General features: G+C 40.2%; 1 protein-coding gene across 1 annotated transcript in view; it reads left to right on the forward strand.

Moving 5' to 3' along the window:
- Positions 1-6,985: 6,985 nt before the first annotated feature.
- The window catches only part of LOC135226694 (folylpolyglutamate synthase, mitochondrial-like), a 55,997-nt gene continuing 35,102 nt past the window's right edge, over positions 6,986-27,880 (forward strand). Inside the window, exons 1-3 of the mRNA XM_064266406.1 lie at positions 6,986-7,220; positions 12,248-12,419; positions 13,391-13,584. Coding sequence (XP_064122476.1) covers positions 7,062-7,220; positions 12,248-12,419; positions 13,391-13,584 — 525 coding nt within the window. The 5' untranslated portion in view covers positions 6,986-7,061. The remainder of the gene's footprint in view (positions 7,221-12,247; positions 12,420-13,390; positions 13,585-27,880) is intronic.

The following is a 27,880-nucleotide window of genomic DNA, read 5'->3' on the forward strand; positions in this document are numbered from 1 at the left end:
GTTCCTAGTGTGGAGAGGAAAGTTCTCCTTTATAAGTGACTGTTTCTTTAATCCCTTTTCATTTGAATTGGAATTTAGAGTTTTTGGCTGATCATATTTTTGGTATTGATTCTGATCAGAATTTCTACTGTGATTCTGCAAATCACACGGTTCATTTGTCTTAGGGCGACAAGACTGATCAGAACTCGTATGTTTTTTTGGGCTGAAACTGCTTTTGGAACCACCTTTCTAGGTGGAGAGATCTCTTCCAAAACACTGAACCCATTTGAGGTTTTTATTTTAAAGCCATCATTATTTGGGGATGTATTCCTTGTGCGCTTCTTGGTGGTTGTAATTATAGTTTTGCTTTCATTTTTGTTTGTGGCTGTGACAATTGATGGCTCTGAAGTAGCTCTATCTAATTGGGCTTGGTCCCTTGGTTTATTCTTGTTGGAAATGTTTTTGGAACCGCTTCCCGAATTGTTGATTGATTTTGGCTCCCTTTTTTGGGAGGAGAGCTTGCAACTATCACATTAGTGTAAGCAATGGCTTTCTCGGCGACCTCTGAAGGGAAGCTTCAGTGAAATATTTTTGGAGCTACAAGTCGAAAATCTAACAGACTGAAAATTACACAAGAATGCCAATCCTTGCATTTTATAAATTATTGGAAAAAAAATGAAACCATATATTTGTCAGCCGGATACCAGCTTTCGAGACAGCATATCACCAGGAGCTCGTTCTTGCAGCAGGAGGATCGCATGCAATTCTCCAATATTCAACCAGGATTTCAAAACAGAGCCTCGGTCTAATCATCCCCGAAACCTGTGAAGCCATCTATAATGTCCTTAGGGAGGACTATTTGAAAGTAAGGTTCAAACATAAGTACAAAGTACACAAATATTTTTTTATTACAGGAAACGCAGCTCATCAAAACACCATAACTTCGGAGTGTAAAGATCTTCCGTGCCAGCTCCAGACTTCTGTGATGCTTTGATTGCAGACATTTCCCTGCAGAATTGTGTCTTCAGGGTGTACAGCTTTTTAGTAATGTCTTCATTCTGCAATGTACAGTTAACAAAACTCGATAACTCTGATTTTATGGTTTCCAAGCTTGCACTCCTGATGTTTCTCATCTTGTAATGCTTGCATTTGATGTTCCAAACAGATGGATGTTCCTTCAGTAATTCAATAAAATGTAGTGTTAGTCCTTGTCCACTCAAGGGATTTGGCGGGTGGTGGTGAGCAGACGTCCTCCTTCTGAATGTTGGTGCATCACTGAACTGAGTAATGTAACGGCTCTGTCCCATCAAGACATTGGTGATGCGGCTTCGTGTTGAAAAAGTCGTTTTTCAATGCATCCATCTAACACTGCGAGCATCATGATGCATAGTGTGTACGGGGCTTAAGGGTGGGAGCTGGGACTCAGAGTACACAACATGAAGGAAGTACTAGGGAAAGGTATCTTCATCCCGTAACAGTTTATTTTATGCTAACAAACGTCGCATTTGCAAGACAAAATATAATTTGCAAACTTTAAAAGCTCAAATTAATTTATGATAATATGCAGTGGCAACAGCTCTTTATGAAGTGAAAACATTTAAAACTAAGCACCACATTCAGAGCCAAATATATTTATAAGTAAAAGGAGTTCACTAAAATCTTTAAACAATCTGCCTATATGAGAGCAACAGCAAGAAAAAAAAAACGTTATAAACAATCTTACAGAGGACGGTACAGTCTTTTGGATAATTGTGTATTCTAAGATCGTTAGGTCGTTGTTGGTCTACACTCGGCGTAAGATGGAAAAATCCTTCCTCTCAATATGTTTTAAATCATTTTAAATGACTGTGTATATTCGATTGCTCATATATATATATATATATATATATATATATATATATATATATCTATATATATATATATATATATATATATATATATATAATATATATATTATAATATAATATATATACTATATGATATATATATATATAATATATATATATATATATTATATGATATTATTTAATATATATAGATATATATATAAATATATATATATATATATATGTGTGTGTGTGTGTGTGTGTGTGTGTGTGTGTGTATACAGGGTGTTTCGAAATTAGGGCACTCCCCTCTACAATATAAACTAAAATTGATATGGACAAAAACAAAAGTAATTCAGAACAGGTATTTATTTAAGTTTCTCTCTGAGTATTTAATATTTTGTGTGGCCTCCATCTTCCTGTACCACAGTCTGCATTCTTGAGGGGTATGATTTCAGCAAATTGCAAAAAAACTTAGACTCAAACTCAATTTCCCTGAGCACCTCGTTCACCTCTCTTCGCAGATTGTCGAGGCTTGGTATACCATCCTAGTTCACTGTGGGCGCTTCAACAGGATCCTTTAAGATACTACCAATGTTTTCACACACATTAAGGTCAGGGGAGCTACCTGGAAATTCACTTGACGAGAAGAAATCGATACCACTGTTTCGAAGCAGCTCCTGTGTCTGGAGAGCCTTGAAACGTGATGCCTTATCATGCAAAAATGTGACTTTTTTCAACAGATAACACATTTTCAGGATTTTTACGAAAGGAAATACTCCACCAGTAAACACAGTTTCTCTGAAGTATTCGCCATTCCATGACTGTCATTTTTCTTTGATGATCCACACTGACCGTTTGGCTGTAAAACAGAGAAAAATTCCCAAACATTCTGGAAATTTCACAACTTGGCGATAGCGCACATCATTGCTGATATTGTCTAACTTTGTAGCCAAAATGATGTCCTTTTTATGATTTGGCTACCTGACTGTGTAAATGAAGAATTCATCTGATGCAGCAACATGGAGAAAGTCAGCTTCATCCCAATCTTTAAGAAATGAACCACAAAACCATGTACGGTCTTCTCTCTGTTGCTGAGTGATGTTGGGCTTGCTGATAACATGAAATGGCTTGATACCAAATTTTTTCAACTCACGATATACAACACTATAGGTAACTTCTCTTTTTTCCCCTTTTTGCTTCTAGTTCAAACGCCAATTTATGTAAAGACTTTCTTGGTCTACCACTGCCTCAGCTATGATGTCTTTTACCTCCTGAGAAAGGACTTCAGGCCTTCCAAGATTCTCACTCTTTTTGCAATGACAGTCATTTGGATTTTTGTTCCAGTTTCTTTTAACAAAGGATTAATTTCTTGTAATGTATTTAGCTATCCAGGAACGTGAAATGAAGGCTGCGCCAGCGTCCCTGGCCTCACTGAAGGTTATAGCCTGGATTCGGTCAATCCATCTGATTTCCTCCGAGTCGTTATTCATGGCTGTATCTAACTCCGTCACTCAGTCTGAAAATACAAGAAATGTAAAATGAAAAGTAGCTTAATAGAAACTTATGATAATGTACTTGGAGATAGGCTATAGCAGAAAACTTCATAACTTTCCATTTGTTCTGTGGAGGGGGCGCTCCAATTTCGAAACACCCGGTATATATACATGTGCGTAATTTTCCATCAAAATTTGCTCAAAAATAAAAAAGTATAATAAAGTTACGTATTTTACAAACAATTTAGTATCCAAAACAAAGTTTTTTTTTCCAGTTACAAAGGATTAATTCTTGACTACAGGAGAAATTGCTTGATGTTCCGGTAGAAAATGTCTTCCCCATCCTCTCTCTCTCTCTCTCTCTCTCCTCTCTCTCTCTCTCTCTCTCTCTCTCTCTCTCTCTCTCACAACGAAATTGTCAAGAAACACTGATATTCAATTTAGATGATGGCGAGATCCAGTGTCGACCGATTTCTTTTTCTAGCCAATGAAATGGGTTAGAGTACATGTAATATTAGTGCTGAATTTTGCAAGAAGGTTACTTATTGATGTGCATGTTAGTATACCTATACAAATTACATATGCATAAAAAACAATACTTTAATGTTTGTGGTTGTTTTAATTTATATAGGTTTTCAGAAAATATTGTTCTTTTATCTTTTGCAGCCGGTAACAAAACACGTAAGTGTTAGTTTTTAATTTTAGTCATTGAGAAAATTCATAATTTTTTAGTAACTTTTTTTAATAAAATATATAATTCATGTATGTAACCGGGGCTTAAAGGATGAGTTTGGAAATAGTTTAGAAAAAACTATTCGATAGTTTATACAACACAATAGAACGATTCCCATGTTTCCTTAACGTAGAATTGATATAGATAATGTGGGAAGTAAAATAGACCGAAAGGCGTTATCTTAAGGATCTTGATAAGATATAATCACAAACTTCGATTGTAGTTTTCTAAAATTAATAAAAAAAATTCAAAATAACTTGAAATTCGCTGAATTGTATCATCTTGGGCATTTCTTTCATATGATTCAGCTTTTGCCTTATCCGTTTTCACTTTCCTTTTCCGCTTTCAAATATTTCTTCCTTAGTCTTTTTCACTGGAACCAGTGTGTCAACAGAGGTGATTATATATCCCTGTATCCAATAACGAAGTTGTTTATTTTTTTATTATTAATTACTGGACACTATTGCATTAGTTAACTTCAATTGCTTCTCTGTATCTTTAGCTGTTTGCATGTCAGCCTGGGCCTGATGACTGACAATAAGTACCGTATTGAATTTTGGGAGAAATAAGAATGAAACTTCTGTGGTCTCCCAGTGCTCTTGCGGGATCATCACTATGTATCCTTTTGTTGTCAATTTCTATAAAGGCATTTTTGAAAGAGCCAATATAGAAAAGACAGAGGGTAAATCGCTCATATTATTCAGATGTAATACTGACATTTCTGTTCTAAGAGGTCCACAATAATAAAAAATGTTGCGAGTTCGTGTATAAATTAAATGCCCTTTACAAAGCTTTCGAACCCTTCCTTGGGTTCATCTTTTGGCCTGAAGATGAACCCAGGGAAGGGTTCGAAAGATTTGTAAAGGGCATTTAACTTATAAACGAACTCGCAACATTTTTTATTATTGTGGACCTCTTAGAACATTATATATAATCTCGCGATAGAGAGTTTTTCCCAACCAAAATGGCGTTTTTGTCGTTGACAGAATTGGACAGCAAGTGGAAGGCATGAAGCGTAATTTTGAAAATATTTGGTGTTTAATACTGAGACGAGTAAGGCTATTCCTTCTGTATACGCAAAAAACTAACCTCGTCTCATGCATGAATGATAACGGTAAATGCCCTGACATACAAAATAAAATGTGATGAGTGTTTATGAAAGAAAAGCTATTACCGATTGTTCTTTATGAGATGTTGTGGTCTATGAACTTCATAGGAAATCACAAGTTTTAGTAAACAAATGGACATTCACATACTGGCACATAAAGATGAGTTTTATTAAGTAAAAATGAGCCGGATAGCGTATGTCTCTCTACGAAACTGCACTAACATGATGTGTACATGAATGAGATTAAAAACATTATCTATAGAAAATTAAACCTGGTAATCTTACAAGAACAAAAAGACAAATTGCCTTATTAAAAAGAACGCAGGAGGGATTCTACAGTGTACTTATCTAACTAGGGACTGTAGGCTTTGTAATATTTCATGTATTGAAAATACCATTACAGCGCCGAAAATGCTGACCCTTAAAAGCACAGTAGCCGTCTGATGAGAGACTAGTTAGTAACACATTAATAACTGATAACCCTAATGATAAAAGCTTCCTTGAAGTAAAAGAAGGTTTACATAACTGGATAAATGGCCATCAGTGAAGGTATAGATTAATTCTTCCTTCTCTTGTGGATAAAGCAGATGGTTACTCACTATACCAGCAAGAGAGAGAGAGAGAGAGAGAGAGAGAGAGAGAGAGAGAGAGAGAGAGAGAGAGAATACAAGCAATTCACTTTTTTTTTTTTTTTACCTTCCTACCCTGGCCACACATATCATTTGAATGGAGTAAAATCTAGTAACCTTTGTTGAGATTCAAACTAAATGTCTGATAATTCTAGTTAAAATCGAACCCTATAGTTAAGCATGATCCCAGCTGGACTATTAAATGTAATTTCGGCATAGCTAACCACGATTACCTTTTTTTAATTAACGTAATTGCCCATGTAAAGCCATAATAGTCTGCATTATTAAGTAGGGCCTGACCCAGTTGATGTGGCCAATATTTGCCCACCTGTTGCTCTTGGGAGTCAGTTGACTAATTGCTGGCACTGCGACAGCTGTGGTGTTGAGTGTTTCTATGAGTCATTTCAACAACAAACAAGAGAAAAACTTGGGAAAATCTTTCTGAAATCTTTTCATGAACATTAATTCCATCAACACATGCTTAATAATTATTATTACACACTGGACCAAAGATATTGGTACAAAAAATTAGGTAAAGATTATTATGAATGTAAAATATCCATTCACTTATTAGTTTTGAACACTGCAATTTGTAATGCAAGAAACTAGATGTTTGCCTGCGCTGGAGTTTATAATTAGCCATGATAAGATTTTTTTTACTAAAATATTTTAAGGTTGCGAGTAATGATGAACGATGTTTGGGCTATCTTATCAATGACTGAAGCATTGTGAGAAAAGGAATTTAGAAGTTTTGATTACAATTTGATAATTCAGAAGACGACTTTCTCTCCCAACACTCACACTCATATACTTACTTTATAATTCATTACAAAGTACATAAGTATATTACTAAATATTTTTACCATAACTTCTAATATCTGTCGACGGTAGAAAGAGGATCAAAAATTAAAAAAGAAAAAAGTGAACTTGACATTTCGGATGATTTAGGCGATGACATTTTCGCTGAAATCGCGAATATAAATTTCTAAACCTTGCTCTGCTGAAAGTTAACTGTTACCAACAAAATTCGTAGCGGTGTATTTTAATAAAGGAAATTATGGAGCTTCAGAGAACAATTTTGTGACAATTTTAAGTCTTTAATTTTTAACAATAGTTTTTATAAGTATGAATTGGTAAACATTACTGGATGTGGACGAAATTCTTTTCCTTATGATGTCATGTTTGTGTTGGTAGCCCTGCAGTCACCCAAACAACAGCTGATCGGTAGTGGTACTACCAATGGGTAGACGTAATCACACACGTGGCTCGTAGAACATCTGACTATTAGCGATGCATCAGATTGTCTCTTTCAGCTACTGTAGGTGGCGTGCCTTTCGTGCATTTCGTGGTGCTTTATTCCGGGGTGCAATGGACAGTGCGTTTGCTAGTAAGGGCACTAGAGACCTAAAGCGATACTGTTGTCATCTGTCAGTTGATCAACAGTACGAGGTGAGTTGTCCGAGATTTTCAAATGAAAATTCCCATTTTCGGTATCTGTCAGCATGCCCAAGTCCTAGTATGGGTAGGATGTGGGCATTCAAGGCCACTTGAACTGCGTACCTTCTACCGAGAATTTTTCAATTTTTTTAAGCGCATGGCCCTCATAGCCTATAATAACTTAGTTTATGAATGAGAAGAGTATGTCATAGGTCTACCAACTACCTAGGAGGACAATTTGAGTTTTAGGTATTTCTAGAATTTATGCGGAGTTTGGTTAAACATGAAATATAGGCTAGCTAAGAACTTGGTTCCTAGGTTGATTTACCACTGTATGTCCTACAGTCCATTTTCATGGTTTTCAGCAGGTTAAGCTGTTTTACAATTTTCTGTTGTTCCCTAGCGACTACCTAGGTAGTATCTTCTTGATAACACACTATCAGGACGAGTTGTAGTATCCCTAGATATTAGGTTAGTGACCTTGGGTAATATTACACGAGTTTCTTAAATGTTGAATGAAATTGTTTTAGGCAGCCCGGCGGGCTAGCCCCTGCAGTCTCATTTTTGTACGTATAGGACTTCAGCTATACCTTGATGTTGGCCTAAGGGTCCTGCTAAATTGCAGAATTTAGGTAGTCAGTATAGAGCAAAATCAGCAGTGAGAGTTTGACTGTGAAGTGGGCTCCCATATAGTATATCTAGTATGTAACCATGTTATATAATTACTTTATCAAGTATTAGGTACTCCACTTTCAGAGACCAATCATCATTCAATAGCATATAGTATACCTATGTTGATATAATTTCTTGCGCAGTATACTGCATGAACCTTATATTTTTCAGTGGTTTATCAGATGTGTTTTTTTTTTTTTGCCTGTTTTTATCCAATAGAAATGTGTTACTTTAACTTTATTTCCATACCTAATAATGAGATTATAGAGAGCTCCAGTAAAAGAAATAGCATTTTGAATGAGGGAAAACCTAAAATGTATCAGTTGGTTGTGCTGGCAGAAATATTGCAAAATTGCAAAACCTGTCTCTCAAGGTTAGTTGTATATACTATGCAAAATTAACCTTGGTAGTCAAAAGATGTAATAAAGAATCATACTTAGACCAAAACTTGGTATTTCTACAGGAGCAGTCCGCACGGACTGCAAGGAACGTAACCGCGGATACGACATCCACTAGGGATTGGGGGCCGTCCAATGTATTTCTCTGTGTTTAGTACTGGCCCCTGGGGGGTTAATTACAGTCGTCCGAATAAATATTACTTAGAATTCTTGTTCAGTAGGTAAAACTGCATAGAAAAACAGCTACTGCCATAATCTAGGCTGCCGCGGAGAAGTACCCTAGATCTACCCAAAACTTGAAAATGCAGCAAGGGCAATGACAGGGTTGCATCCATACTCAACCTACTAAGGACAACGGGTCCTACCTGACCAAGGAGGGAAGGATTTGCTCCCTTTAACCTCCTCCACCCAACCTGTCTTGTAATCCATTAATTATAGAGTGGAATACATTGCGCAGATATCTATCAACCTAATTTAAGCAAATCTATGGCGCTGGGCACCTACCTATCTTTGGTGGGAAAAGGGGAGCGAACTCTAGCAGATCAGACTTTAAGCGCTGTAAATCATGCAGTGAAATATAGATAGTATTGCCTAACCTAGTATTGGGATCTAACTGGCATGGGTATTGAATCACCGGGAACCCAAATTAACTTTGGACATGCTTACTGTATTGTTAATGTAAAGTCGAAGGTTGTAGTTCACTAGCAGAAGGCTGTGTTTACTATAGTATATGAGTGTGAATATAGTTTGGTGGTTTTTGTAAGAATTGTGGCAGCCATTTGTCCCATTAACAGAAAAGGTCCTGAACTGTAGTTACAGAAAATAGTTTGCATGATGTTTAGCCCTACCAGAACCCTTGCTCAACATTTACAAGCTTTTGAGAGGTCAGGTATTAAATTGTGTTCCCTTTGTGTTTCAATTATTGAGGTAACTGAGTGTTTGTAGAGAAGTCAATATGCAGTTGAGAGTTGGGAAACTCATGAAGCCTTGCTACACTGATGCATAATTGTATACAATACAGGAAAATTGTGAACATTTTCATAATTCGACAGTTAGCACTTCAGTATTTGATTAGTGAAAAATTTTATACGTTGTTTTATACATTTTTTTTTATTATATTGTTGTGGCAAACGACTCCTCTCCCCTTCCCTCTCTTACTCCTGTGCTCATAATTATGATGTAGATAGATAAAAGTGGAAAGCCTCGGTTGGGAAAAACAAACTGTGAAATTCACTAATATGAAAAGTAGAATAGAATATGCAAAAACACAAGAGAAGCAGTTAAAAAATGCAAGGTTTGTGTAATGAGTAATCATCACCTAAAGGAAAAAATAAACTTGAAAATAACTATCTAAATCACTTAAAATAGCCTTGGATGACCTTGCTAGGCAATGAGAGCTTTATCTCCCAAGACCTCCCCCAATTAACCTTCATAAAAAAAATATGTTGTGTATATACAGGTATACATCCTACCTTTCCTAGGACCTGTGTTCCAAATAGCCAGCTATCATTATCAAATAGTTTGTAAGCTGCAGTTTTTTTATTTGCATTTTACCAATTTCATCATCAATATCATAAATTTGATATTAGGATATCCCTTAAGTTGTGCAGTATTTGAGTGAACTCCCATTACATTGAGGTTTTTGCCTGTGCCCCCTTTACATTGTCTTCCCTGACTGTCTTACATGTCTTTGACTTGTTATTTCCACATCTGCTGCTTTTCTGTCTAATTTACCCCTAGCCCTTTTCATTACTTGTCCAGATCATCTTAATCGTTGAAATTAATATCAGTTTAACAGCTGTTGTACGCTACAACTTTTTGCCACTACCTCATTTATAGTATGATCTTCTGGCCACAAGTCTTTTATCACGTCATTGCTCACGTTTGTTTCATATAGTAGCCTTATAAAACAATCATAAGCAGTTTCTTTTTCTACAGATAGGATTTTTGTTTATTTAACGGTAGCTGTGTAGTTTTCTTGGCTCAGCTGGTGTTTTTTTCATACTACTCTTCAGTCTAGTGTGTCCCCTAGTTGACAGACATTTTCTACTTGTTAATACCTGCCCAGCTACCACAACATGGTTCATTTCTTTGTTTTTGGAAAATCAATCTCTTACTTTATTTATTTGTCTTATCTTGAGTGTCTCTTGTGATACTTTTTACAGTCTTTACACAGTAATGTGTTACATGTTACACCTTTTCCTCAGCAGGAACTTCATTACTTCTTTTGCTGGTTTCCAATCACCTTAAGTGTTGTTTTGATTATGTTGATTTTTTATAATCTCATTTGGGCTTCTACATCTTCAGTATTTATCATCATGTGCATTTTCCTCAGACACTTTTTCCTTTAATCTATGTTTTGCTCATTCATTTTACAACATGCTCATAAATTCTTTCCCATGTCATTCATTTCGTAAACTGCTTGCAAGAATACCTTCTTAGCCAAAGTATCATGTGATTTTTATCAATGATTTTCGGGCCCATCTACGTAATTCCATCTTTCACATCTGTTGACAGACTACTATATCACCTTAACTCCATTAGCAGGCTCACTTTCTTATAGTACAGTTCATGACACTGCCACATTCTGCTATATCTTCATTTGTGAGATATGTGATTTGGTTGCACTCCAACTATGTTTCATATATATAGTATTTCATAGTCCCTTTTTCAAAATCTTTTGTTTCCTTGTTAAGTAACCATGTTTCATAGTATTTCATATTCCCTTTTTCAAAATCTGTTCTGTTTCCTTTTTAAGTAACTATGTTTCATAGTATTTCATATTCCCTTTTTCAAAATCTGTTCTGTTTCCTTTTTAAGTAACTATGTCTTTAGTGTATCAAAAAGCATAGGTCTTTTGCCGTTTGTAACTAGGATATATTCCTTCCATTTACCAGTACTCTTGCATCTTTTTCCTCTTCTTCCTTTTTGTTGCTCATCAGTTCTTTGTCTCTCTCTATTGGGTTGCCTTTTTATTGGAAATTCTCTCCCACATATGTTGAATGCATATAAACAGTGATATTAAGAAGCAGTTATTCTGATCAGAGGTTAGAAGATTTGGTAATATAATGTTAAGGGGCTTATTTTGTGGTGTTATACACTTATCTGCAGGTTGACGAAGAATGTCTGTATCTATCAACAATGAAAGTAAAAAATTTACATTGCAATGATGTTTTATCAATGGATATCTGGCTTAACTACACTAGCCATTGTTGTATCATAGTGTGTACTACATGATTGGGTATGAATATTTCATAAATCCTAGTAAATGTTTCAATTTGCTTGCTTTGTGTTCATGGGATAGATTTTGTGTATTTTTTTAAACTTAGCTGAGTTTAAATTTAATTTCATTCCTGTAAAAAATAAAAGCTAATATGTTGATCATATTGTATTCTTAATTTGATATGATGTCCCCACCATAGTCACGACAGGAGTAGCAAAAGTTGGAATGTGCAGTAGATGCAGGCACCTAAACTGTGAAGGTGTGAGAGAAATTTTGCCTTAGATGTTATGACTGAAAATTGAAAATAAGATTGATTTATCTTGTAACATAATCTTTAGGCTAATAACCACATTGTACTATGATGATTATCATATAACAAGGGAGTTTTTTCTTTTTTCTCCATTTGTGGAAATTGGGTTTTGCCAGATGCACTATTGGTTCATAGTTATCCTTTTAGGATTGGTCTTCCAGAACTCCACAAACTGCCAAAAGGTTGCTACATGGTTTTGGTTTATGGGTAATTTTTACCCCTTTTTCATGTTTGTCCTTATGCTGGGACTGACTTGAGTTTCTTATGCTGGATTTTTCTGTTTTCTGTCTTTTAAATTTGATTTGATTAGTACATATTTCTAGCATTTTGACATTTATATCTTAAATTTTATTCCTTAGTTTTTTTCTGAGTTGCTTTTACAATAAATTCTTACATAGGTATTTACTCATCACTGACATTCTTACTTCTTTGATAGGAAGCAGTGCAAGCCTTGAATGGCTTGCAGACAAATGCTGCTGTTTTACAACGTGTGCGAGAGCAGCGGGGGCGATCTTCTAACACCAACATTCCAGAAACTGAGGCCTTTTTACGCAGAGTTGGTGTATCTCTAGATGACTTGGATAAACTATCTGTAATTCATATAGCAGGTACTTGAGCTACAAGTTTCCTCTAGCTATAATTTAGCTATGCTGTGTTCACCTTCTGCTTACTGTGTCATCTTTTTTCTTGCTTTTTGTGTGTTCAACTTACCTATTTTGCACTTTTTCATGTGTTATTCTGATTTAGTTGTTAATTTTTCTCTCAGTAGTAAAATGAATGTGTAAGTATATTTTACTTTTATTTTTTGTTTTTTGTATGTCATTGTGTTCCAGTCTTTACCCTCTGTAGAAGGTATGATATGTGCATCACCATGATTCGGGATGTCAGCAACATTCTGCTCATAGAATAAGTATATTTGCATATTAAGTGCAAGTTGAGGGATGCAAGGGCAACAGTATAAGTCTCAGTATACTTCCATTGGCAGTGGAAGGATACCAGATCTTCAGATTCATTGTGAATCTGATTTTGTTGTTCTTGATGACTGACTCACATGTCTTGTTTCTGTACAGTCAAGTTTTTCATATTTATTTGCTGATCCACCCAAAGCATTCTTGGGCTCAGTTCTCTCGTAGGTTAATGTGAATGCCTTTTAGCTGGAAATGCTTTGTTAACTGAAGATGTTTGATTAGTTGGAGCCTGTGCCTAAGATGTGTTCCAGCTAGTTAAGGGTTTGTCAGTGACCATTTAAGTTCATATATCTAGATGTTTCTGGTACCTTTATTGGGTTCAGCATGGGCTATGACTGGATGAAGTCAAATCTGCAAGATACAAGAGGGGTGTAAACTATGTGGCACTTAAGTAAGAGATATTCTGGAAAGGTGATTTGCCCATTTTAGTCATAGTGAGGGTAAACTTTTGTCTATCTGTATAGTATTCTCACAGAGACTGGTGTTCATATTTAGATAGCGTGTATTAGTAGAATTAGTCTTTGCTTTCATTTATGGGAGTTTCTGCTGGGTTAATTAACTTTAGCATACTCGTTTTGTGATTTTATTAACATAATTCACTTACTTTCCAGGAACCAAGGGTAAAGGTTCAACTTGTGCCTTTATTGAGAGTATTTTACGAGAGCATGGGTACAGAACTGGATTCTATTCATCGCCACATCTTGTTGCAGTCAGAGAAAGAATACGGATAAATGGGCAGCCGATTCAAAAGGATAGTTTTACACAGCATTTTTGGGATGTTTATAATGCTCTCTCTGCAAGTAAGGTACAGTGCATGTATTTGTAAATAGGTTTATGGCATGTTTGCATCTACTATTTTGGTTCATTATGATAATGCATCTTTGAACTTTTTAACCCTCACTGTCAAAAGTATTTTTATAAAGATTACCTTGCAAGCTTCTTTAACATTGAAGGTGTACTTGGTTATCTATTAGTTCATTTAGGTTCCTTTCAGACAAAGCATTTCTGGACTGTGGAAATATCCACTGAAAGTGTGCATGGTAGCATATAATGATTTGTAAACATGAAGACTACAAAACAGTGACCATAGAAAATTGTCTTGTTTTGCAAAGCATCATTTTCAGAATGCTGTGCATTTGTAATGTAAGCTCCATTCAGATATTATGTTATGACCATCATAGGTAGACTGTTTTCTTGTGGTTAAGATATTGCATTGTGTGCAATGGTTTATTCATATTATAGTATGTGTTCATTGTAAACCATTGTACATTGCACACAGATTGCATTGGTATCCGTAAATCATATTTTGTGTACATTTTCTTGCTTGTGATATGTAGTTCAAGTCTGTAACCCAAATACCTTAGATCACTAATCAGTATGTACTAATCTGCATGTGTCCATACAAAGAAATACTTCTTTATTTTTCTTATTTTTCCTAAGTTTGAGTATATAAAATACTTTCTCAGTTGTGAACTCTTGCTAGGTGAGCTTCATGTTGAAGGGGCTATCATTTGTTTTCCATTTTTAGTTCTTTCATCATGTGTTAGTCATTGTAATGTAATTTTAGGAATAAAACCAGGGTTGCAAATCTACAGTTGCCAGAATGTGTGTAAGTTTTTTTTTTTTTTTTTTTTTTTTTTAAAGAGTAAGACTGCTACTGTTTTTCAAACGACCTTTGCCAGTTCTACCCATTGGGCTTACGTATTTAAAGGTATGCTGGTTTTGGTATCCATTTTATTGTATTCTGAGTTCTGATAACTATTTTATGCACATTTTTTAGAGAAACTTTTTTGTCATTTGTAGCTATCAAGGGTTTTTATATCACAGGATTACAGGTCATGCTTCATTTATAGGTGTATGTACATTACATTTTCTGTATAGAAGTGTACTGTAATGCGTCATGTACTTTGTTGTTACTGTCATGATACTCATTAGAAGAAGTGTACTGTAATGCGTCATGTACTTTGTTGTTACTGTCATGATACTCATTAGACTAATTATAGCCCTAAGGAGTGTCAAATAATTGGATGTGTTGTATATTGTAGATCAATCCATATCCCATGTTTGGCTTACCATTGCAAGCATATATGAACCTTATGCAGAGACAAGAAATTGGTAAAGACCCTTAAAATTAAGAAATTGGTAAAAATCCTTAAAATTCAAGAGTTATCACTACCATTTATAGCACTGCAGTGCAGATTCAATAAACATTTATCCCATATATTGTACAGCAACATAATTTGGCACAATTGTCATAATTAGTCGACTATTCGGTGATTATGTCAATTAAAGTATTAATCAAAAGTTCAGGGAATGGACAATGTAAACACAGAGGATGGAGTAAGTAATGCAGTGTGTAATTTCAGTGTCAATCTTTAGCTTTGGCTGTTGTGCTAAAAACTCGAGCTAGCCTTTCCAAGATACATTGCATTTCTTTTGAAAACACACTTTTAGTAATATACCCTTGAAATACAAAGAAGCACTTATGACTAAATATAGCTTATTTCAAGGAAGCAAGTAAGAACAAATATAGCTCGGTAACAATTTTCTTTTCAAGTACACTACAAAGTTATGTATAAACTGCATGGAGTGATGTGTATGGCATCGTGATGAGGCAATAAACAGAAAGGTGCAGCATATTAAACATATTTAGTAAATTGATAAACCTGAGGATCACATGAAAGAATTTTTGTACATGCCCTTTACCCTTAATGACTATGGTATGTTTAGTAAATTAATCAATAAATCTGAGAGTAACAAGAAAGATTTTTAGTGTTAAATGCCCATGGTAAATTCTTACATAAGACTATTATACCTCAAACTTTGGCTCAGTAATGTACTATACAGTAACATTATAAAGGTAGCATATGCAAGCATTTGTAGTGGAGATACTGATAGTGTCATGTGTTTATACCTTGCTCCATGATCTGGGAAAAATATTGATTTTAATCATCATACAGCGTAGTGTCTAGTGTACTAAACAGTAATCCAAATACTTTGCTCCATATCCCATTGGATTAAAATTGAGTAAGCATAACTAACCTACTGATATGTTAGTCATTGTGAAAATACTCTTGACATGACAAAGCTTTAGGTAGTAAGATTTTGGATAATAGAAGAGTTACTGGTTTTTATAAATATTGTTTTAATGTATGACACTTACCTGGCAGGTATATATATAGCTATATTCTCTGTTCCACCTGGCAGAAATTTCAAATCTCGCGGCAAACGCTAGTAACCTATTAGTAGTTCAGGATACCACCACCCCGTTACCGTGGCGCTAGCGCCAGGAACCGTTCCCACTAGGGCCAGATTTTTTCTGCCAGCCGAACCGGCAACATTGTTGGTGGTTCCCTGCTAGGATTTTCTTCTCGTTGCTGACTTTTCATGGATTTTTTGGTATCGTACTTGGAAACGTTAGCTTGGCATTCGCTTTGGATTGTTCTTGGAAGATGTCTGACACTGGTAGTATGTTAAGAGTTTGTGTGAAAGAGGGGTGTAAGGTAAGGTTGCCGAAGGCTTCGGTCGACCCTCATACCATTTGCAAGAAGTGTAGAGAGAATGTGTGTACTTGGGAGAGTAGGTGTGTTGAGTGTGAGAATTTGTCAGAGAAGGAGTGGAAGATATTTATGAAATATGTTGAAAGGCTTGAGAAAGAACGTGTAAGGAGATCTGTTTCTTGTAGTGAGAGGTCGAATACTTCTAGTAAAAGGAGTGAATGTGTTTCCTCTCCAGCTCCTTCTAACGTAGAGTTGGTAGTTCCTTCTCCCCAGGTATCTCCTGCGCCCGCTGCTGTATCGGAGGGGACGAACGATACACAGATTGTTAAGGTGTTCGCTGCCCTTGCGTCCATGGGAGACCAAATACAGCGCCTTACAGATAAAGTGAGTGCTTTTGATGTCAGTGAAAGTGTAGTGGAGAGGGCGTCTGATCGTCTCTCTCGTGCTCCTAGACCTAGACCTCTGTCAAGCTCCCAGACCCAAGGGAGAAGGCATGTCGACAGTCGAAGGGAGGCGAGAGAGGTTTTACCACGGTCAGGTGTCCCTTCGGACAGTCCTGTTGTAAGATCCCAAGCTGTTGCAGTTCGCCGCAGAAAAGGCGTAACTGGGAAGTGTGCGTCCTCTGATGGTTCGACATCAGAGCGCGAACATCGGCACTCGGTAGTGTCTCGCCCCCTCAAGAGGACGTTAAGGACAGCGGTTACTCAAGATAGACGTGCTCAAGATCGTGAAGCTTGGAGTAGCCTGGAGGTTTTGTCTTCCTCGGACGAGGACATGGTTCCGACCAAGAGGAAGAAAATTGTGCGATCGAAAGAAGACTCGGTACGGCCCGTACGTTCCTGGATTTCGTCAAGAGACTCCCCCCAGTCCTCTTGCTTTTCCTCTCCTCTTCTCTCTCCTTCGGGTAGAGTCCAAGATCGCTCTCCTTTGCGTCCTAGTCCTTCTCGTCTTCCTCCTCCTCCTACGGCTGTTCGTCAGGAAGATAGTATGAAGGATTTCTTAAGAGAAATGCAGTCTAAGCTTGCAGTTCTCGTCGATTCATGGGATGCTCCTTTGCAAGGACCTGCAAGGCGTAATGACGATTTCCTTCCCGTTAAGTCTTCCAAGAAGACGGAAGACAAGTGTTTGCGTGTCGAGGATTTAGGACGCACGGGCTCTACGAAGACGAGCGATCGCGTAGTGTTCCAGGACGCAGGAAGAAGAAGATTGTTTCGGAAGAAACAGGACGCAAACGTCAGGACGCGGAACCGCTGTTGGACGCAGGACGCAGGCGGCAGGAAGCGGACGTGTCTACGATGGACGCAGGACGCAAACGGCAGCACATCAATTCTTCTGTGGTTGTAGAACGCAGACGGCAGGACGCAGAGACTTCGTTGGTGACAGGACGCAGGCGGCAGGACGTTAATCCATCAGCAAAGCGTCACAACGATAGTGATCTGCAAGACATTTCTTCAGCAGAAGAAGAAGTGGACTTTGTTGAAGAGAAGAATGTCGAACCGTCTTCGGATTACAAGATCCTTACTTCACGTCTGCTGTCTATTTTCGAAGGGGAATTTCAGCCTACGGCGCCTTTATCTCCCCTGTCTCAGTTTTCTAAGACTAAGATTCCTAAGAAGTCCTCTTTTCTCAAGATGACTCTGTCGATTTCGGCCAAGAAGGCGCTACAATGAGTGAATAATTGGCTGAAGGACAAGAAAGAAGCGGGGAAATCCTCTTTCGCTTTTCCCCCAGCCATGTTAGCATCTAAGTCTGGGGTATGGTACACAACTGGAGAAAGTCTTGACATGGGAGTACCTGCCTCCTCCCAGAGGGACTTCTCCAGTATAGTGGACAGTTCACGCAGACAGGCGTTGCAATCTGCCAAGGTCTGGTGGACTTCGTCCGAGTTTGATCATCTTTTTAAGGGAATTTTTAGGACTTTCGAAGTCTTCAATTTTCTAGATTGGTCATTGGGAGCGTTGACGAATTCCTTAGAAGACGAAAATGAACAAGATATGGAAGTGGCTAAGAGCATTATGTCCTGCATGGACAAGGCTCTCAGAGATGGAGCAAATGAGCTGGCTTCATTGTTCGCAGCAGGAGTTTTGAAGAAGAGGTCGCTTTTGTGCTCATTCGCTTCTAAAGGCGTTTCCAACGCACAGAAATCAGAGTTGATGTTCTCTCCCCTTTCAAACCAGCTGTTTCCGTCAGAGGTTATTAAGGATATAGCTCTGGCGCTTTCTCAGAAGGCCACTCAAGATTTGCGCTCTTCATCGGTAAGGAAGTTTTTACCATCCAAGTTGGTGAAGAAAACTCCAAAAGAATTTAGCCCTCAAACAAGGCCTTCTCAACAGCCCTTTCGAGGCAGAACTTTTGCACGACCCGCCTTTAGAGGCAAGAGAGTACCAACGAAAAGGGGAGCCAAAGTCACCTCTAAACAATGAGAACTCAGTCCTCCAGACAGCAGTAGGAGCCAGACTTCAAGAATTTTGGGAAGTTTGACAGAACATGAAGGAAGATCCCTGGGCCGTCAACGTAGCTCGGGAAGGGTACAAAATTCCCTTCTTAAAGAAACCTCCTCTCGCAACATCTCCGAGAGCCCTGGGGGCAAATTACAACGATTTAGTGAAAAAAAAGGCTCTGTGGGAGCAAGTCTCTTCCATGCTAGAGAAAGGAGCCATAGAACCTGTTCTGGATCACGAATCTCCGGGATTTTACAACCGACTATTCCTGGTTGCGAAGTCCTCGGGAGGATGGAGACCAGTGCTGGACGTAAGTCAACTGAATGTTTTCGTGGAAAAGACCAAATTCACTATGGAGACGAACGATTCAGTACTGGCAGCAGTACGTCCAGGGGACTGGATGGTTACCCTGGACTTACAAGACGCATACTTCCATATTCCGATTCATCCAGGAAGCAGGAAGTATTTAAGGTTCGTGATTCAGAACAGGGTCTTTCAATTCAAGGCCCTGTGCTTCGGCCTTTGCACAGCCCCCCAAGTGTTCACGAGGATGATGTCCAATGTAGCAAGATGGCTGCATCTAAGAGGGATCAGTGTCATTTTATTTGGACGACTGGTTGATAAGATCCCAATCGAGAAGTCAATGTCTGGAGGACCTGAAACAAACGTTGGACTTAGCAAAAGACCTAGGTCTTGTGGTAAACCTGAAAAAGTCGCAGTTGAATCCCAAGCATCAGATAGTTTATTTGGGGATTCAGATATCGTCAGCGACTTTTCGGGTTTTTCCGTCCCCCGAAAGGCAAGCCCTATGCATTCGGAAGGTGCAGGACTTCCTAGAGAAAAACCGATGCTCAGCAAGAGAGTGGATGAGTCTACTGGGCGCACACTCTTCGCTAGAGAGGTTCATTTACTCTAGGAAAGGACTGCACCATGAGAACTCTACAGTTTTTTCCTGGAAAAGATTCATGGGTCCAAGAAAATCGCAACCGGATTCCTTCCAGTTTCTAATTCCTGCCAAAGTGAAGGAGGAATTAAGTTGGTGGCTAACCCCAGGCAGGTTAGCAGAAGGGATGTTGCTTCAACAGAAGAGCCCAGACCTCATCTTGTTTTCCGACGCGTCGGACGCAGGTTGGGGAGCGACATTAGGCCCTCAGGAGGTGTCGGGTCTTTGGAACGAGGAAGAAACAAGTTGGCACATAAACAGGAAGGAACTGATGGCGATTTTCTTGGCCTTGAAGCACTTCAGAGAGTTGATTCGAGACAAGACAGTGCAGATCAACTCGGACAACACCACAGCTCTCATTCTTTTCCCCTCTACATGCTGGCAAAGGAAGTTCTACTTTGGGCGGAAGAGGAAAATGTCGTTCGGCTCACCAGGTTCATCCAGGGGGAGAAGAATGTGGGAGCGGACCTGTTGAGCAGAAGAGGACAACTTCTACCGACAGAGTGGACGTTGCACCTGGAGGTATGTCAGAGCCTGTGGAAGTTGTGGGGCCGTCCGGTAGTAGATCTTTTTGCGACAGCCAGAACAAAAAGATTACCAACTTATTGCTCTCCGGTTCCAGATCAGGAAGCAGTGGCGGTCGACGCTTTCCTGATGGACTGGACAAACCTAGACGTTTACACTTTTCCTCCATTCAAAGTACTGGGGAAAGTTATGAAGAAATTCAGGGAGAGCCAAGGAACGAGGATGACCTTAATAGCTCCGTTTTGGCCGGCCCAAAGTTGGTTCACAGAGGTACTGGAATGGACAATAGATACACCAAGAACTCTTCCTCTAAGAGTAGATTTACTCAGACAACCCCACTTCGACAGATTTCACAAGAATACCCTCGCTCTGGGTCTGACTGCGTTCAGACTATCGAAAGTCTTGTCAGAGCGAGGGGATATTCTAGAGAGGTGGCCAGTGCAATGGCTAGAGCCAGAAGAACCTCCACAATCGCAGTATGTCAGTCGAAGTGGGAAAATTTCCGGAAGTGGTGTAGGAAGAGGAAAGTGTCTTCATCCAGTACCTCTGTGACCCAAATCGCAGACTTCCTTCTATACTTAAGGAAGGATTTAGGATTGTCAGTGTCTACAATCAAAGGTTATAAGAGTATGTTGACCTCAGTGTTTAGACAGAGATATTGATATCTCTAATAATTTGGACCTTAGAGATCTGATTAGGTCATTTGGTACTAAGAAACAGCCACAATGCAGGCCTCCTGCTTGGAACCTCGATGATGTCTTGAGGCATCTAACCTCTAGTAAATTCGAGCCCTTAGAGAAAGCCTCTCTGAGAGATATGTCTAAGAAGACTATCTTTTTAGTCGCTCTGGCAACGGCTAAAAGAGCTAGTGAGCTTCAGGCCATTTCAAAGAAAGTGGGATGGAGACATGGTAATGCAGTGTGTTCATTCCAGGAAGGTTTTTTGGCCAAGAATGAGAACCCTGCGAATCCTTGGCCAAGATCCTTTGATGTCTTGGGGTTATCTGAGTTAGTGGGACATGAGCAAGAAAGAGTTCTCTGCCCAGTGAGAGCATTAAGGTTCTACATTGAAAGAACAAGAGAGATCAGAGGGACTTCTGATGCTCTTTGGTGCTCAGTCAAAGACCCCAGTAGATCCATGACAAAGAACGCTCTAGCTTTTTTTATGAGAGAGTTAATTAGAGAAGCTCACATGTTGTGTCAAGAACAGAGCTTCGGTATCTTGAAAGTGAAGGCTCGTGAAGTCAGGGCAGTTGCGACTTCATTGGCGTTTAAAAAGAATTTAGCCCTCAAGGAAATTATTGAATCGACCTTTTGGAGAACGAATTCAATATTTGCGTCTCATTATCTGAGGGATATTCAGACAACCTTTGATAATTGTCAGACGCTAGGTCCATACGTGTCCTCGGGTACAGTATTGGGCAAAGGAGTTACCACCCCATAACCTTCTTTTAAGCTAGAATTTTATCAGGTGATGGTGTTGTGTTTATTGGTAGTCTGACAAAAGTGTGTTTACTTTTATCAGTCTGGTTTGGATTATATTGGTGTGGTGTGTGTGTGTAGTTCAGGTACTGATCTATTACTAAGCTTGAATGCCGTGGCATAAGAGGGCTGTAGGGTTCTGTCAACACATTGGTCACGCCCAGTTGTCAGTTCCAGTCTTAGCTTCTTCAACATACAGGACACTTCCTTGTTGAGAGCTCCTAAGGTTTAAGCAGACTGAGAGGCAGGACCTATGAAGTCAGCTACCTTAGCAGGTAAGGAACCTAGAGTTTTAATAATATTTTATACTCTAATAATGTTGCTGTCTTTGACCCACCTCCAAATGTGTCAATCAGCTATATATATACCTGCCAGGTAAGTGTCATACATTAAAATGAAGTTTTTATGTTAAAACAAAGTTTAATGTATACTTACCTGGCAGGTATATATATAGCTATATTCTCTGTTCCACCTGACAGAAATTTCAAATCTCGCGGCAAACGCTAGTAACCTATTAGTAGTTCAGGATACCACCACCCCGTTACCGTGGCGCTAGCGCCAGGAACCGTTCCCACTTGGGCCAGATTTTTCTCTGAACCGTCTCCTGAGGGGAGGAGGGTGGGCATTAAATTATATATACCTGCCAGGTAAGTATACATTAAACTTTGTTTTAACATAAACTTCATTTTATTGTTATGAATGTAGTTAGGAAATGTCTTTTAGCATTTATTGTTTGCTGCTTGTTCAGTATTGTCAAAAGAGACATTTTCTTTGTAGTACAGAATACAGCAATGAATTTTGATTATAGCAGTAAATAATCACCTACTTAACTAAACTGTGGTTTAGCATCGGAGTATTGTATTCGTATAACTATTGTTGTAGAAGATTAGCTATCCATAGAGGAGTAGAGCATTGTACATGTAGATATGAAAGTTGAGTGGTTGTTACCTCTCCTTGGAATACAAAACCTATATTTTACCATTTTTATTTCTTTATGTAGCACAATATTGTATACAAATATTGATTGGATAAAGTGTGCTCTTTATTTCATATTTATATTCCTAAAGATTTTCAGTTTAATGTATGACACTTACCTGGCAGGTATATATATAGCTATATTCTCTGTTCCACCTGGCAGAAATTTTCAAAACTCGCGGCAAACGCTAGTAACCTAATAGTAGTTCAGGCAACCACCACCCCGTTACCGTGGCGCTAGCGCTAGGAACCGTTCCCAATTGGGCCAGATTTTCTCTGCCAGCCGAACCGGCAACATTGTTGGTGGTTCCCTGCTAGGATTTTCATTCTCGTTGCTGACTTTTCATGGATTTTTGGTATTGTACTCGGAAACGTTAGCTTGGCATTCGCTTTGGATTGTTCTTTAAAGATGTCTGATTCTGGAAGTATGTTTAGAGTGTGTGTAAAAGAGGGGTGTAAGGTAAGATTGCCGAAAGCTTCGGTCGACCCTCATACCATTTGTAAGAAGTGTAGGGAGAATGTGTGTACTTGGGAGAATAGATGCATTGAATGTGAGAATCTATCAGAGAAGGAATGGAAGATATTTATGAAATATGTTGAGAGACTTGAGAAAGATCGTGTAAGGAGATCTGTTTCTCGTAGTGAGAAGTCAAATTCTTCTAGTAAAAGGAGTGAATGTATTTCCTCTCCAGCTCCTTCTAATGTAGAGTTGGTAGTTCCTTCTCCCCAGGTATCTCCTGCGCCCGCTGCTGTATCGGAGGAGGCGAACGATACAAATATTGTGAAGGTGTTCGCTGCCCTTGCTTCCATGGGCGACCAGATACAGCGACTTACAGATAGAGTTAGTGCTTTCGATGTCAGTGAAAGTGTAGTGGAGGGGGCGTCTGATCGTCTCTCTCGTGCTCCTAGACCTAGACCTCTGTCAAGCTCCCAGACCCAAGGGAGAAGGCATGTCGACAGTCGAAGGGAGGCGAGAGAGGTTTTGTCGCGGTCAGGCGTCCCTTCGAACAGTCCTGTTGCAAGTTCCCAGGCTGTTGCAGTTCGCCGCAGAAAAGGCGTAACTGGGAAGTGTGCGTCCTCGGAAGGTTCGACTTCCGAACGAGAACGTCGGTACGCAGTGGTGTCTCGCCCCCTCAAGAGGACTTTCAGGACATCAGCTGCTCTCGAGAGACATGCACAAGATCGGGAGACTTGGAGTAGTCCGGAGGTGTTGTCCTCCTCAGAAGACGGGGACGCAGTTCCGATCAAGAGGAAAAGGATTTTTCGTGCTAGAGAAGACTCAGGACGCACTGGCGCTATACGTCCTTCTCGGCCTGGTATGGCGATGGGAGAATCTCCTCCGTCTTCTTGTGTATCTTCCCCTCGTCTTTCTCCGTCGGGTAGAGTGCAAGATCGCTCTCCGTTAGGTCGCAGTCCCGCTCGTAATCCTCCTCGTGCGTCGTCTACCATTCAGGAGGATAGTACGAAGGGTTTCTTAAGGGAAATGCAGTCCAAGCTGGCAGTTCTGGTGAAGTCCTGGGATCCGCCTGAGCAAGCATCTTCGAGGCGTAAGGACGATTTCCTTCCCATTAAGTCTTCTAAAACGAAATACAAGGACGCGTTCGCTGAGGACTCAGGGCGCACTAGCGCTAGGAAGACAAGCGATCGCTTGGTTTTGCAGGACGCAGAACACAGGAAGAGAATGCTTTCGGAGGAAGCAGGACGCAAACATCAGGACGCGGAACTAATTGTGGACGCAGGACGCAGGCGCAGGAACGCAGGGCGACAGGAAGCAGGCGTCGCTACGATGGACGCAGGACGCAGGCGGCAGGACACCGAGAGGCGGCAGGACGCAGATTCTTCGGTAGCCGCAGGACGCAGGCGGCAGGACGCTATTCCGTCAACGATGCGTCAACACGACAATGAGTTCCAAGACATTTCTTCAGCAGAAGAAGAATTGGAATTGATTGAGGGAAAGAATACGGAACCTTCTTCAGATTATAAGGTTCTAACTTCACGTCTTATGGCTATTTTTGAGGGGGAATTTAAACCGACAGCTCCGTTATCCCCCTTATCACAGTTTTCCAAGACTAGGACTCCAAAGAAGTCCTCTTTCCTGAAGATGACGATGTCAATTTCGGCGAAGAAGGCCCTTCAACGGGTGAATGACTGGATGAAGGAGAAGAAAGAAGCGGGAAAATACTCTTTTCTGTTTCCACCAGCTAAGTTAGCTTCTAAATCAGGAGTATGGTACGCTACTGGAGAAAGTCTAGGCCTGGGAGTACCTGCCTCCTCCCAGCGGACTTCTCCAGTATGTAGACAGCTCACGCAGACAGGCGTTACAGTCTGCTAAGGTCTGGTGGACGTCTTCAGAATTTGACCATCTTTTTAAAGGGATTTTTAGGACTTTCGAAGTCTTCAATTTCCTGGATTGGTCTTTGGGAGCACTAGCGAACTCCCTAGAAGAAGAGGACTCGCAGGATTTAGAAACAGCTAAGAGCATTATGTCCTGCATGGACAAGGCTCTGAGAGACGGAACGAATGAACTGGCGTCGTTATTCACAGCAGGAGTACTTAAGAAGAGATCGCTGTTGTGTTCTTTCGCTTCTAAAGGAGTTTCGAACTCTCAGAAATCGGAGTTGCTGTTCTCTCCTCTTTCGAAACAGCTGTTTCCTTCAGAGGTGATTAGGGATATAGCTCTCTCCCTTTCTCAGAAGGCCACTCAAGATCTTCTCTCGTCTTCAGTTAAGAAGTTCTTACCAACCAAGTTGGTGAAGAAGACTCCAAAGGATACTAGGCCTTCGCAACAGCCCTTTCGAGGAAGAACATTCGCTCGACCCGCCTTTAGGGGTAAGAGAGTTCCCTCTAAAAGAGGAGCCAAGACCCCCTCTAAAGAATGAGAACTCAGTCCTCCAGACGACAGTGGGAGCCAGACTTCAAGGTTTCTGGGAAGTTTGGCAAGATATGAAGGCAGATCCCTGGGCTGTCAACGTAGCTCGGGAAGGGTACAAGATTCCTTTCTTGAAGAGACCTCCTCTCGCAACATCTCCGAGAGCCCTCGGGGCAAATTACAACGATTTAGTGAAGAAAGCGGCTCTGTGGGAGCAAGTAGCTTCCATGCTGGAGAAAGGAGCCATAGAGCCTGTTCTGGATCACGAATCTCCGGGATTTTACAACCGTCTGTTCCTGGTTGCAAAGTCCTCGGGAGGTTGGAGGCCAGTTCTGGACGTAAGTCAACTGAATCTTTTCGTAGAAAAGACCAAGTTCACCATGGAGACGAACGATTCAGTACTGGCAGCGGTACGTCCAGGGGACTGGATGGCGACCCTAGACTTACAAGACGCATACTTTCATATTCCGATTCATCCAGGAAGCAGGAAGTATCTAAGGTTTGTGATTCAGGACAGGGTCTTTCAGTTCAAGGCCCTATGCTTCGGCCTTTGCACAGCCCCTCAAGTTTTCACGAGGATGATGTCCAATGTGGCGAGATGGTTACATTTAAGAGGGATCAGAGTGTCTTTTTATCTGGACGACTGGTTGATAAGATCCCAATCAAGAAGTCAATGTCTGGAGGACTTGAGTCAAACATTGGACTTAGCAAAAGACCTAGGTCTGGTAGTAAATATGGGAAAGTCTCAATTAGATCCCCAACAACAGATAGTTTATTTGGGGATTCAGATATCGGCAGTGACTTTTCGGGCTTTTCCGTCCCCCGAAAGGCAAGCCCAATGCATTCGGAAGGTGCAGGACTTTCTAAAGAAGGACCGATGCTCAGCAAGAGAGTGGATGAGTCTACTGGGCACACACTCTTCGCTAGAGAGGTTCATTTCTTTAGGAAGACTGCACATGAGACCTCTACAGTTTTTCCTGAAGGATTCATGGCCAAGGAAATTACAACCGGATTCCTTCCAGTTTCTAATTCCAGCCGAAGTAAAGGAGGAATTAAAGTGGTGGCTAACTCCAGGCAGGTTAGCGAGAGGGATGTCGCTTCAGCAGAAGAACCCAGACCTCGTCTTATTTTCCGACGCGTCGGACGTGGGTTGGGGAGCGACATTAGGCCCTCAAGAGGTGTCGGGACTTTGGAGCAAGGAAGAGACAAAGTGGCACATAAACAGGAAGGAACTGATGGCAATTTTCTTGGCTTTGAAGCACTTCAGAGAGTTGATTCGAGACAAGACGGTGCAGGTCAACTCGGACAACACCACGGCTCTGGCATATATCCGAAACCAAGGAGGAACTCATTCCTTTCCCCTTTACAATCTGGCAAAGGAAGTTCTGCTTTGGGCAGAAGAGGAAAAGGTCGTGATACTCACCAGGTTTATACAAGGAGAGAAGAATGTGGGTGCGGACCTGTTGAGCAGAAGAGAACAAGTTCTCTCGACAGAGTGGACGTTGCACATGGAGGTTTGCCAGAGCCTGTGGAAGTTGTGGGGCCGTCCATTAGTAGATCTGTTTGCGACAGCCAGAACAAAAAGGTTACCAACCTATTGCTCTCCGATCCCAGACCAGGAAGCAGTGGCGGTCGACGCATTCCTGATGGATTGGTCAAACTTAGATCTGTACGCTTTTCCTCCGTTCAAGGTATTGGGGAAAGTGATGAAGAAGTTCAGGGAGAGCCAAGGAACGAGGATGACCTTAATAGCCCCGTTTTGGCCGGCCCAAAGTTGGTTCACAGAGGTACTGGAATGGACAGTGGATACGCCAAGGACTCTTCCTCTAAGAGTAGATTTACTCAGACAACCCCACTTCGACAGGTTTCACAAGAATACCCTCGCTCTGGGTCTGACTGCGTTCAGACTATCGAACGTCTGGTCAGAGCGAGGGGATATTCTAGAGAGGTGGCCAGTGCAGTGGCTAGCCGCAGAAGAACCTCCACAATCACAGTATATCAGTCGAAGTGGGACAATTTCCGGAAGTGGTGTAAGAACAGGAAAGTGTCTTCATCCAGTACCTCTGTGACCCAAATCGCAGATTTCCTTCTATACTTGAGGAAGGATTTACGCTTGTCAGTTTCGACAATCAAAGGTTATAAGAGTATGCTAACCTCAGTGTTTAGACACAGGGGCCTAGACATCTCGAATAACTTAGACCTTCGAGATCTGATTAGGTCATTTGGTACGAAGAAACAATCACAATGCAGGCCACCTGCTTGGAACCTTGATGTGGTCTTGAAGTATTTAACTTCTAGCAAATTCGAGCCTTTAGAAGAAGCCTCTCTGAGAGATCTTGCTAAGAAGACTATCTTTTTAGTAGCATT

This window comes from Macrobrachium nipponense, chromosome 20 (genome assembly GCF_015104395.2).
Source record: "Macrobrachium nipponense isolate FS-2020 chromosome 20, ASM1510439v2, whole genome shotgun sequence".
Lineage (NCBI taxonomy): Eukaryota > Metazoa > Arthropoda > Malacostraca > Decapoda > Palaemonidae > Macrobrachium > Macrobrachium nipponense.